Source organism: Rhinolophus sinicus, linkage group LG17 (assembly GCF_036562045.2).
Source record: "Rhinolophus sinicus isolate RSC01 linkage group LG17, ASM3656204v1, whole genome shotgun sequence".
Lineage (NCBI taxonomy): Eukaryota > Metazoa > Chordata > Mammalia > Chiroptera > Rhinolophidae > Rhinolophus > Rhinolophus sinicus.
The window spans coordinates 24,947,240-24,960,994 of NC_133766.1; the positions used below are offsets into that span (position 1 = coordinate 24,947,240).

At 42.9% G+C, this 13,755-nt stretch overlaps 1 protein-coding gene across 4 annotated transcripts in view; it reads left to right on the plus strand.

Annotated features, from left to right (window-relative positions):
- SLAMF1 (signaling lymphocytic activation molecule family member 1) overlaps nt 1–13,755 on the plus strand; it is a 34,857-nt gene that overhangs the window by 4,594 nt on the left and 16,508 nt on the right. For all 4 annotated transcript variants that reach the window (XM_019718158.2, XM_019718160.2, XM_019718159.2 and 1 more), the window contains exons 2-3: nt 4,555–4,890; nt 6,775–7,059. In XM_019718158.2, the coding sequence (XP_019573717.1) occupies nt 4,555–4,890; nt 6,775–7,059 (621 nt within the window). The remainder of the gene's footprint in view (nt 1–4,554; nt 4,891–6,774; nt 7,060–13,755) is intronic.

A 13,755-nucleotide genomic window follows, 5' to 3' on the forward strand; every position in this document is an offset into this window, starting at 1 on the left:
CAAATGAAAGGCAGTAACAGGCTTTTAGGTGGGAAATGGTAAGTGCAAATACTCTGAGATAGAAAAACACAGCAGCATCAAGGAATGGGAATAAGAGGACTGTTGGTGAGACTACAATTTAAAAAGCAGCCTTAGACCAAGTTATCTTTTCTTTCTTTGCCATAAGAACTGAGAGGCCTATAAGTCCTGCCTCTTCTCCACCCAAAAGAAATGCTGTAGCCAGATGCTACAAGCACATATGAAAGATTGGGGGAGGTGGGGGTGTGGTGCTATCATCAGGTAGAATCCCATCTTGTGAAAGAGTTGGTTAAATGCTACTGATTTCAGGAAAATATCCATGGCCCATGTGAATCACTCTACTTTCTAAGTAGAATTACCCTGGAAGGAAAGTGAGTCGGTGTTAACAGCTTCAAATGTTCCCTCCGGGCGTTTTTAGTAAACAGGGGTGATTGAATCACAGACCCACTGGAAAACAGTCATCAGGCAGCGACGCGTTTCAGGAGCAGGGACACCACTTGAAGGGTTTTGTGAACCACTTTAAAGTCCTCATTTATTTTTCCACTCGTGCTTAGTTGGCAATGATTGCAAGTCCCCCAGCCATTCACACACACTCAGTTGTTACATCATCATTCTTATGTGGTTGTGTGTGAGGGGTCTCTTCCTAACCAAATTTTGATTCCGCTCCCATGACTGAGTGTATGCAAACCACTCAGCCTGTCTTTCTCATCTGCCCCCTCTTTTATTTTCCTCTTTCCCGTCCTATTTTCTTTCTTTTATTTTCTCGAGTTCTTTTTTTTTTTTTTTTTGCTGCTCCCTCTCTCATCCTATATCCCTTTTCCCCCTCCCCACCAACAATGGTGCATGGATATTGGGTTAGGTGGGGGAAGGGGCACATGGGAAACATATGGGAGAGGGAGGGTTATGATATGAGAGTGGAATCATTTCCATTTCTTTTTTTCTCCATATCAAAATTGGTCTAAAAAATTGACAGTATGATAATGATTCTTAATCTTGTTTTGAGCCTCAGACCCCTGTGAGAAATTACATTTATGGATGTACTCCCAGAAAAATGTTCATATGCTTATCTAGCAACTTTTTGTACACAATTTCAGGGCGCTTGTGTACCATAGAACATTTCTACCTCCATGTATGGTTCTCATTTTCTGCCATCCCTTTATATGTAGAAGTTTAAGTTCAGAGTATAAGAGATTACTCTCTTGGGTACTGTACCTGCCATATTACCTGAACAGTCAGACATCCGTTAACGTGGCTGGAAGAAATTCCAACATGCTTCCCAAATTATCTTTGTAAAGATACCAATACCTTCATTCCTCATCTAATCAACTAAGCAACAAGGAGACCACTCTGTTTTTAGAGTTGGTATATTAGCAATATTTAAAAGAACAAATGCCTATATTGCCTTTCTCACTTTTCCATAATGATTATGTCTCAACCACTCTCATCCTGATATTGGCCTATGTAGACTGCTTTTTTTTTTTCTGTAATCTCTGAATCTTTAGTCTGATATTAGGATATTATTTGGCTCCTTTACGGGACAGCATTAAGATGTCAGGGTATTTTGGTATCAAGAATATTTTGGCAAGTTTGCCCAATTTTCCAATAACCCATTTTAACCACAAGTTAATTGTGCTTTTCAAGGTGGTTGCATTACATAAGCAGACAGTTTTATTTTTCTCTCTTCTGACTTGCTTATCAACAAGAATAATCTATGCTCTCTCTGAGTCATGGGCTCCTTCTTTTATGAACATTAGCTATGGTTAAGTTCAGTTATTAAGTTCAGTTATATGTTGGGTAAAACTAAATATGAGAGATTTTAGTCAGGAAGGCTTTCAGCATTCATAAATTGAACAGATATGCCAACCACTGTTGTAGGTCCTAAGGACAAAATAGTGAACAAAATGAAATTCTTTCTCTTGAGGAGTTTGCATTCCAGTTGGGGAGACAAAAATAAAATAAATGAATAACAATATAACATCAGACAGTGATAAGTACAACAATACAGGGAATGCTATTTTAGATAAAATGGTAAGAACAAGTCTCACAGAGGAGAGATCAGTTTTTGAGCAGGAACCTAAAATAAAGTGAGGGAATGCCCTATCCAGATATGTAAAGAAAGAGATTTCCAGAGAGAGAAAGAAAGAAGAGGGAGGGAGAGAGGGCGAGGGAGAAAGAGAGGAATGGAGGAAAGGAGGGAATGAAAGAGAGAGAGAGAGAGAGAGAGAGAGAGAGAGAGACAGAGACAGAGACAGAGAGACAGAGAGACAGAGAGACAGAGAAAAAACGGAGAGACAGAGAAAAAAACGGAGAGGGAGAGGGGGAGGGAGGGGAGAGGGAGGGAAAGAGTAAGGGAGAGAGAGGAAGGGAGGGAGGGAGGAAGAGAGAAAGAGACAAAGACAGAGAGAAAGAGAACAGCAAATGTAAAAGCTCTGAATTAGGAATGTTTCTGATGTGCGAGGGAGCAGCCAGAGCCGATGTGGCCCTAGTGCAGAGAGCAGAGAGATGGCCGGACTTGGAGTTACCCGGAACTGGGTTATTCAGAGACTTTGAATCCAGAACAAGGACTATGGACTTTTATTTTATGGGTGCTAGAAAGGCATTTAAAAGAACAAATGCCTATATTGCCTTTTTCACTTTTCCATGATGATTATGTCTCAACCTGGAAGTTTAAAAGCGGGAGAAACAAAACCTGACAGTTTTATGTAGCCATACCCTGTCCATGGTATGGATACAAAAAGGTTAGATGGAAGATGATGGCAGTGCCCAGGCCCATGATGATGGTGGTAGAAATGAACTAGGTCAAAGTGCTTGGATGCCAGATGGATTTTAAAGCACAGCCAACAGAATTTGCTGATATACTTACTGAATGTGGTATATGAGAAAGAAAGGAGTCAAGGATAATTCCAGTGTTTTGGCATGAGAACTTGGGGAAATTGTGATATTGTTTGCAGAAGGGTTGACAGAATTAAGAGTTCATTTGCTAAGTTAGAGATGCCCCTTAGACCTCCAAATACTGAGGAGTACAGTAAAGGGTTTGGGTGGGAGATATATCTCTGTAAGCATTCCAGAAATACTTTGAACTATGCAACTGAATGAGTGTGGCTGGGAAAGAGAAGAGGTCTGAGTACTGGGTTCTTGGATGGTGCAGTACCTAAGAGGTCTTTAAGAGCAGAAGGTTCCAGTCAAGGAGACTGAGAAGGAGTCACCAATAAAATAGAAAGAAAACCAGAAGAGCATAGTGTTCCAGGACTCAAATAAAGACAGGGTTTCATAGGGGGAATGATGAACCATGTCAGGTGCTCCTGAGAAAGCAGGATGAGGGTAGAGAATTGACTTGGTATCATGGAATATACAGTGACATTGACAAGAGTGGTTCCAGTGAGCAGTAGGGAAGAATGCCTGTTCAGAGTGGGTACAAGGAAAGTGGGTCAGCTAATGGAGACAGAAAGTATAAACACACCTAAAAGAACTTTGTGATAAGGAAAACAGAGAAATGGGGAGTTGGCTGAGGATAGACCTGGCATCAGGGGAAGGGTTTTTTAAGTGAAGGAAATGACATGTTGGAAATAACACACAACATATCATACCATAAGAAAGCTGATGCTGCAAGGTGTGGGCAAGTGCAGGAGCAAAGCCTTGAAGTAGGTGAGTGCTCCATGAAGGAGGAGACCAGCCTTACAAGGGAGCACAGATGATCCATCCAAATAAGTAGGCTGATTTGGTGGTGATAATTAATGGAAGTTCTCTTTTTGTTTCTTTTACTTCTTCAGTGAAATGAGAAGCAGGGTCATCAGCTGAGGTTGTGGGTTTGAAGAGAGAGGAGGTGTTAAATAGTCAGCAGTAGGGTCGCTTACTGGTGGTTTGAAAGGTTTTGGGGTGTTGTTTTTTGTTGTTGCTGCTGTTGTTGTTTTTTGGTTGTTACTCACTCAGCTTTTTTGAAAAATAAAAATAAAAATAGTTTCTGACCCTCAACATTATTAACTATCTAACAGTTTTTTGGAGAACTAGGATTCCATAGTTTGAACACTGGGCTCAAAACCTAGCTGATTGCACATCCCTCAGACGTTTCTCTTCCCTCACTGTCTGGAATCATGCTTCTGTAACCTTGGTCTCCTGGGCTCACTAGCTCAGCAGTTGCTCTCCATCCCTCATAGTATATAGTGGTAAGAAGGCCGGTCGAGGAATTAACAGACCTGGATTCTAGTCCAGTTACTAGTTATGTGACTTTAGGGAAGTCATTTAACTTCTCTATTCCTTAGGTGCCTTAACTATATATCTGAGTTGATAATCCCTCCTAGATAAAAGAAACCCCGTGTCCTAGTCCACACAGCTCTAAAATAAGTAACTTTAAGATTTCCACTGGGATATTTGAAATATTGAGAATACAGTAGGACCCTTGTGACAGTCCTTATAGACCACTAAGGCCTGGCAAGCCCAGGGATGGCCCAAGAGGAAGAGGGAGAGCATCCAGTCTATCAGAGAGGATGTGTTTCTCAAAGACCCCCATAATAAGGAACTGTCTTCTTCCTTCCACAGCCAAGAACTCGAATTGCCCAACGATCCGTGGGCAGTTGGGAAGCAGTGTGCTGCTGCCCCTGACATCTGAAGGGATAAGTAACAGTACAAACAAGAGCATCCACATCACTGTCACAATGGCAAAATCAGCAAAAAGCAACCGCAGTAATAAACTTGTGTCTCTTGATTTACCAAAAGAAGGCTCTCTGAGCCACCTGGAAGATGGCTATAAATTTCATTTGGAAAACCTGAGCCTCGTGATCCTGGAAAGCAAGAAGACAGATGAGGGCTGGTACCATATGTCCCTGGAGGAACAGCTTTCAATCCAGAGCTTTTGCCTGCAACTGAAGCTCTATGGTAATAATGGTGGCTTCCCCAGTCCGAAAGGGCCAAAATGGACCCTTGCCTAAGAACTTAGACCTCTCTCACAAGCAAAAGATATTTCAAAATTAAAAGCAACTTGAAATATCACCTAGTCCAGGGGAATTTAAACTGTTTCAGGGGGAATTTTAGAGGTTCACAAAACTTTTGTCCAAATTGCATGTTGGTGGTAGCTGATTAGTACTAGTCACCCTTACCATCATTTCCCAAAGGAAAGGAGCCCAGCTGCCTGTGGGGTAGAAGGCTTGGAGCCACAAGAATCTCAATTTGCTAATGTGATTTTGTTCAGAAAAAAAGGGCGTTGTTGTTGTTTTTCTTTCTGAGTTTTAAAAAGTTTGAATACCACTGATCAAGCCCCCACCTCTGTTCCATAGATGAAGACACTGAAAACCAAAGAAGTGGTTTACATGTGCTTCCACACATCTGTGTGTATGGTTCACTACACTAGGGGTCCTGGGAGAAGAAGAACTGAATCTCAGCCCACATACCACTCGTCAAGCCCATCCTCTTCCCTGGCATAGGACTGCATCTTCCTGGGGAAGAGGCACCTTTTTCTCATTTAAACAAAGGCTCTGGTTATTCAGTCACTTAGTTGTAGAACTTAAACTAGAACCTAGGTCCATCTGAATCCAAGGCCAGTGCTTGAATGACCCTCTTCAATGCCAGCCCCTCTTGAATGTACCACGTTTGTGTCTCTCAGGCCCAGAGGCTCTCTTAAATTCCCAGGGGTCCTGACCGCCATGTGGGCTGTCCTGCTTCTTCAGTGGCTTCCTTATCTGTGAGGATGGAACAGGGAGCCCCAGACTCAGCATTTCTTTGAAATCCTCAAGTACTACAGGAGAGACAGCAATACCCTTCCCACTCTTCCCCTGCCCCTAGCATTCCCTTTCCTCCGAATAGTGTATGCAGAATCTCTACAGCCCTCTAGCAGGTACCGGAGATTCCTGATCACTCTGACAGTGGCCCTTGGCTCAAGGCTGCCAGGAGCGTGGAGAATACACATCATGCACTTTCCAGAACAGTTCACTGCCTTTATGATATCTAGTCACATTTTGTGATCAAATTCTTACCTTGGAAAATATAGTCTCTGCAACTATAGTGCTTTTCTCAAGTCAAAGAAAAAGGCTGGATTTTTGAGTCAGACAGACTCAACTTGGCTGTTTAGAAGCTGAGTGAAATTATGTAACATCTCCATTTTTCTGGGACCTAGTTTCCTCATCTATGAAATGGAAATAATTATAACTAGGGTTGTAATTGTTGAGAAAGTTTTTGAGAAGATTAAAGAACATGACGAATATAAAGTTCCAGCATTGTGCTTCTCTTATAGTAGTTGCTAAATAAATAAATCATTTCCCGTTGCCTTGCCTATTTCATAGCATTAGAGTGAGATAGGTTAATAAAGCCTAAGGCTATCTCTACTTCAGACACACTAAAGCCCTGGACACACACACAGACACGTTCACAATAGATGAAATCCCACCACTAAAGAGTCATTTTTTTTAGGTCTAGGAGGTAATATTTTAGTCAATGACAATTAAACCCATGGGATATACTCCAAGGATAGAATACAGGAGAGCAACCTAGATTAGGGACACCAGAAAAGGTAAGGGAATCCCTAACAGTAGGAGAGAACTAAAAGACAACTTTTTCTTCTCTGTTTATTCCAAGGTGGTCCAGGAAAGGATTATGTGGGGAGAGAGGGATGGTGCAGAGCAGTACATCCTCACTAGAAACAGATCACATTGCAGACACAGCAGGAGGGGAAGTGTCATTAGGCTGCATTTTCTTCTAACAAAAAGTCAAGTCAGAATTCCAAAGGGTTCATTTCAGTGATGGCTCCCTTCCTCCCCCTCCTGACAGAGCAGGTCTCCACTCCAGAAATTAAGGTGTTAAACTGGACCCAAGAGAACGGGAACTGCAGCTTGATGCTGGCCTGTATGGTAGAAAGGGGGGACCATGTGACTTACAACTGGAGCGAGAAGACAGGTACCAACCTGCTGAGCCCAGCCAACAGCTCTCACCTCCTGTACCTCACCCTCGGCCCTCAGCATGCCAACAATATCTACATCTGCACTGCGAGCAACCCCATCAGCAATCGCTCCGGGATCTTCAGCCCAGGGTCCAGATGCAAGTTGTATTCCTCAGGTGAGTGCCCTGGTGGTGACTAGTGTGCCACATTAATGATATGGGCTCAGTCCCCACCTGGACCAGTCGCTCTGCTTCCATAGTTGTAGACTTCACCTTGGTAACAACACTTTGCATTTTCTCTATAGTTTATAAAAATCTCCCATGTGCATCCAGGGAGTGCTCTCTGTGCATAATGACCAGGGTGGCATTATTATACTAAGTTCACTGTTGAGGAAACCAATAAGAAAAGATGGAGGCAAATCCAGAGCCCAGGTCTCCATGTCGTGATCTTCCTTTTCTCCTCCTGCCTTGGCTCCAGTCTGCAGGGATGGCTGGGTGAGCGAGTGCAGGTGGCAGATCCTGACTCCCATGTCCCTATTGCACTAATGGTGGAACAGTTCTACACCATCCATAACTATTTATTGACTACCCAGGCTGTAGGAAATTGGGGAAAGATATGACACATGCTTTCTGCTCTCCAGTAACATGTTGTAAAGATAAGACATGAAATACTGGCTCAGCAATGAAAAGCAGGATATAATAAAGGGCCACATTTTACAGACAGGACTGTGATTCCCATAGCAGGTCAGAAGACCCATTCAGTTTTTTGTCTAAGGTCTGGACTGGGAAGTTTGGAAAAAATGATAAATGATATAGCACTTTATAATTGGCAAAGCACTTTCAACTACCTAATGAGGGTCTTTTGACCCTCACAATACCCTTACCAGATAAGTGTTATCATCTCCTTCATTTTACAGATGAAGAACATGAATCTCATGGCATTTAAGTACCCTCCTCAAGTTTCCTCACGTATAAATTGTAGACTCAGCACGTAAAACCGAGATCTTTGACTGCTCTTTCTCTAGAAAGAAAAGCATCATTATTCTGTTATCAAAAGGAATGGAGGGCTGATTAAGCATGCCCACCTAACCACTTGAGGTTGGAAACAAGATAGACCACTGACCTTTTCACCAATAGATTTTGTGTCCATGCCTCAGGTAGGTTCAGGGACAGAAGGACCAGGCACTGGCCCTGCAAGGCATTACTTATGTGCTAACATTCTCTCTGCATCCACCAGGAGTCTGCCCACAGTAGACTTGGTGTTTATATGAGGGATTTCCAGATGATCAGGGATGAGGGGACAGGGGAATCCAGCTAGGTTACGCCCTTCAGCCTAGCACCTCAGAAACTCCCCTGAGGTATTCCCGGATGGACTGCTGGAAAACTCCTATCTGGTCTCCAGTGTGCAGCTGAGATTTCTTTGGTGAACCTAACCTGTGTTGTCTCCCCCAGCCATTTATGGCAGAGTCAACCATCTGCCCACCTACTAATTATATCTGGCTGCTTGCCTACCTTGCACACAAACTACATTCTGAGGCTACCCCCCATTTCAGAATTCCCTCCCTGCCCACAGTCATTCAGAACATGCTGGCAGGACCAAGAAAGCAGTGTTGCATAATTTAGAGTTTACAGAATGTGGTCCCCGAGGTCCTAGACCCAGTGCTGCCCTTTTTACTTACAAGGATAAGTCACTTAACCTAAGACTTAGGTTCTTCCTCTAAAATAATAACTGACAGGTTTTCATTGTTTACTATGTGTGACTTACATGGCCTCTCACTTAATCCTCACAGCAACAGAGTAGTATTAGCATCCTCACTTTACAGATGAGAAAATAACTATATAAAAAGGTCACACACAGAGCAAGTGACAGAGATTAGTTGTCTGATCCTGGAATCCTCATAGGTACTAGTGGAAGAGATAATACACTTAAAATACCTTATAAATCATAATAAAAATGTGTTGCTGCTTTTCTTGGAGCTGTGGAAGCAGTAGCCTTTACCCCTGCACAGCCCTCTCTGGTTGTAGCAGCCCTCTTAGAGTGAAGGCATGGCACCAGATATTTTACCCTGGTTATCTCAAAAAAGAGGGAGAACTCTCTTCGTGCTTCTCAATGTGGTTTAACAAGAATTTATTTAGTACATTCCAAAGTCGTGGTAGGCCATAAAGTATACATTCAGGCACTTGGCTCAAGATACTCTAAAGAAACATGAAGATGCCCTTACCCATGTAAGCTAATTTAAGGACCAAGTATGCAGTAGCGTGAACCAGATTTACTGAATATGAGGAAGGCTCCTGGGAGATGTGGAGAGACAGGGAAAGCATAAATATGGTGCCATGGAAAAAGCCCTTTCAGGTTCTCAGCTCGGTCATAGCGAACTACCCAGCACGGGGCAGCCATTTCACATTCTTGGGGCTGTTTTATCGTCTGTAAAATGAAAAGGGTGAGCTACTGAAGTTGTTCCCAGAGCTGATATTCTATGACTCAGCTGCCATGTACATTAGTAAGAAATGCTAATGAGGGGTTACCAAGGTGAAGGTGTGTTTGTGTTGCTAATGCTGTTGTAACAAAGTACCACAAACTGGTGACTTAAACAATAAAAATGTATTGTCTCACAATTCTAGAGGCTGGAAGTCCACAATTAAGTTACTGGCAGGTCTGGTTCCTCCTCAGGGCTGGGAGGAAGAATCTGTTGCAGAATTCTTTGCTTGGCTTGTAGATAGCTGTCTTCTTATATATCTTTACATTGTCTTCCCTCCATGCATATCTCTGTCCTAATTTCTCCTCCTTATAAGGACACTAGTCATATTGGATTGGGTCCCACCTGTAATTAGTTTTCTAGGGCTGCTATTACAAACTACCACAGACTGGAGTTGTGGGGCTTAAACAACAGAAATTTATTTTCTCACAATTCTGGAGACTAGAAGTCCAAGATCAAGGTGTTGGCAAGGTTGGTTTTTTCTGAGGCCCTTCTCCTTGGCTTCTAAATGGTTGCCTTCTTGCTGTGCCTTTACCTGGTCTTTCCTCTGTGCATGCACATCCCTGGTGTCTCTTTGTGTGTGCAAATTTTCTCTTATTATAACACCAGTAAGATTAGATTTGAGCCCACCCTAATGGCTTAATTTGAATTTAATCACCTCTTTTAAGACCCTATATGCAAATATAGTCATATTCTGAGGTACTAGGGGTTAGGATTTCAACATATGAATTTTGGGGAACATAGTTCAGTCCATAACACCACCCTAATGACCTCATTTTAACTTGATTACTTCTGTAAAGATATTGTCTCCAAATAAGTTCTCATTCTAAGGACTTCAACATATGAACTTTTGGGGGAAACACGATTCAACCCATAACACAAGTAGAGATCCCTTCCTCTGCCTCCAGGGATGGAGAACCACAGCATGTCAAAACCAGATCACACAGCTTGCTTGTGGTATGCTGTTTCCAATATGCCAGGTTGCCTAACTACTGAAAAGAGTTTTATTAATTCATTGATTTGTGTTTGATAATGAATAATACTAATGCTTAGTTTGAGAAAACATTTATTGAGGTTCGACTATGTTCCAACATTGTGCTAGCATGAATAACACAAAGCTATAAATGGTTCAACTGAAAGGAAATTCCCCTGGAAGTTCATCTTGAAAAGAGGACCCCTTTCAGTAGACTGGCAAAAAGCTGGCTCAGCAAGTCTGGGGTAGCTCAGTGAAAGAAAAAGCTGATACCTGCCAGTGAGCTCTCGAGGCGCTCCCTCTCTACCAAGGCCATTTTTCAAGTGGGGAGACCCCATTGTTGCAGAGTCACCTAGATGTTTCATGCAAAGGGGCAGGCCCCACTCCATGTTACTCCCAATCCAGCAAGCATGACAACAATGATGGAAGGATGGAACCTGGGAACCTTTCATGGACCAGAGCCTTGTCATGGTGGCTACACCTGCTAGAAGGGAAGCTGAGAAAGGCAGTCCTTAGCTGGGCAGGCACGTAACTGAAAAAGACTTGTCCATGGAGGAATGGGGTAAATGGCGCTGGCGGCACAACCGGCAGCTTCTGCAACACAATGTTGGCTGGCATAGGCAGGTAGAAGGGATTTTTCTAGAAGCTATGAACTCTGTAAAAATCGTTTACTCTGATAGTCCCAGATCTTCAATTAGTACCTGGTTTGTAAGCATCCTTCCCCCACCCCCAATTCTGAGTGGAAACCGCCACCAACAAGAAGGTATCTCTTGCAGATGGTTGACTTCTTCAAGTAGATGTACATCACGGGCAGTCTTGCTGACAGAACCACATGAAAGGCAGGAAGGAGATCTGGCATTCTCAGACCGTTACATTAGCATCTCAGTGTCTCCTGGGGCAAAATACATTTGTTTCTCAGATTCTTTTTTGTTTTCTTCTTTATCTCCTTTAAACATTAAGGTTTGGGGACTTGAGGAGAGAAAGGAGCTTTTGTGTTTCTGTGGCAGCAGACCTTCAGAGACTGAAAAAAGGCCCTCCAGCCTTTGCTTGGAGGCATGGCAACATGCCATGTTATTATGTTTAAACCACAGCCAATAGAGTAGAGGACCAAAAGGTGGAGACTCGTGTAGTACTCTTCATAAGTGCTTCATGGCACAGGAGTTCTCCATCAGCCTGCTCAGCTCTCTCTAAAAAGCTGGCGGGGCTGGGGGATTGTACCAAACTTGTTTAAGAATGTTCAAATAGGGTTTCTTTGTGAATGAGGAATGAAGCCGGTAGACCCTAGAACAACAGAACAACTTCAGTCTGATCTCTGAGCATCGACATCCTGAGAGACCTCTCTCTATTTCTGAACCAAAAGAGGAGAGCTGGAGTTTCTGCCACAGGAAATGGTGGTTTGAAAATGGGAACACAGGTGGTGCTGACAGCACAGATACACACTTTCCTCCTGGTTCCATGTTGTTATTATAAAGCATATCCCAAGTAGGTCATTTCTCATTCCCTTCTACTCCTGCCCTGGTGAAGGTGACACTGCATTCCTTCTGAGACCTTCTTATGAGTATATTTAGTATTCAGATAATTTTTAGCAAAAAGGTACATAACAGTCTTCTCCCAGCTTCATTCTTTGGCCTCTAATTTAACTAGTTCATCATGTATATATTGAGTGTCTCTCTGCATTACATTGTATCAGACGGAATGGGGGATGCAAATAAAGCATAAGGTACAGAGTCGATTTTCCAGGAATTCACAATCTAGGTGAGACTTTTATACCTTATTAGATAGAAAAATATTAGCATATTAAAGAAAATGCTACTAGAATTCCCCTTTGGAAGAGAACCGTGTTTGTTTAGTATAACAACTTAATAAATTCTAAAGGGAAGAAGGTGAGACTCACCCCCAAAAATCTGGCAGTGGGTAGATGGTTCTGTATGAGAAAGGGGGAAGACATTACTGATGTAGATACAGGAAGAGACAGAAAAGGTCTGAGCCTCTCTGGTAGTGGAAAGCTGCTTGGTTCATGATGGACTCTACTCCTTGTGACCCTTCAAATCTACAGTAGAGGATTCAAACCCACAAGGTTCTTAGCGTAGGTTTTAGGTTTTGGTTTTGGTTTTAGGGTGTGTGTGTGTGTGTCTGAAAACTGATGAAGGTGCTGAACCTTGCACCCAAGACAGCCCAGACTAGAGCAAGTAGAGCTGCAGAAGCAAAGACTTAAAGGACCACAAGGAAGTCATTGCCAGAAATTACAGAAATCATGGGCAGCTTGAACTCAACAAGCCATAAAAGTAACTTTTTGTCTATATTTACCCAAATTCCTGAGGACACAGAGTCCCTGACATTTAGTTCCCATACAAATATCATAATTAGATAGTACCCAATAGATGAACACCAAGTGCAAATAAACTTGGGAAGCTAGACAGGTAGGGAAACTAAATCATAAGCAAACAACAGGATAGGGCTGAAAGCATCTCTGGACATCAGTGAAGGGATTCCTTTGGACTTGAGATCAAACTTATCTCCTTGTCCTTCCAATCAACCAGCAAGAATTTACCAAGGACCTACATGTGCTAAGTACTAAAGAGCTGCAAAAGAAGTAAAGAGATGGTCTATAGCCTCCAAGAACCTAGCAGCTAGTTGGGGAGTTCAGGCTAGTGGGAGGAGTTAACATTATTCACCACGTGCTGAATCCCAGGTATTGCTCTCGCCACTTTTCATACATTATTTCATTGGTTTATCAGAACAGCTCTGTGAACTGAATATTATTATGCTCATTTTGCAGATGAGGGAACTGAAGCCCCAAAGGGTATGAGCAGCCTATTTGAGGCCACAGAACTATCAAGTGGTAGACCCAGAATTTGAATCCATCTGTCTGGTTCCAAATGCCTTCATTGAAAATGGTCTCCACAGCAAAGATGATGTTGTCACAACTCAGGTTCTAAGATGCATGACATAAACCAAGATTATGGCAGAGTCCAAGGGAGAGGGAAGCATGGGAGATAGAACAGTCAAGAAAAGTGACAGAGAGGAAGATTGGCTTGGCAGTCAAGGCTGGGCAGGCCTGGTAGACAGCTGAAGGTACAGCAAGGGAAGAGGAGAGAGCGTGGGGTCAGGAATGGGCAGGTGTTGGATGGAGGATGGTGAAGGGGTGAGTTGGCACCTCAGAGAGCGTTTGACTCATGAGGTCTCCCAGATATCCCAGCCTGCCATTGCTTTCTTTGTGGGGGCCCCATCTCCATAAACTAAAATACAAACCACAAAGTCTGCAGTTCTCACCTCACCCAACTCTGCCATCAACTTCTTCTATGACTCTAGGTACACTCGTCCGAGTCTATTTCCACAGCACAAAATTAGTGGGTTGGGTGACATAAGCTCTATAGTTCCTTCAAGGTTAAGAAAGCCTATGGTCCTGTAACTTAAATCCTC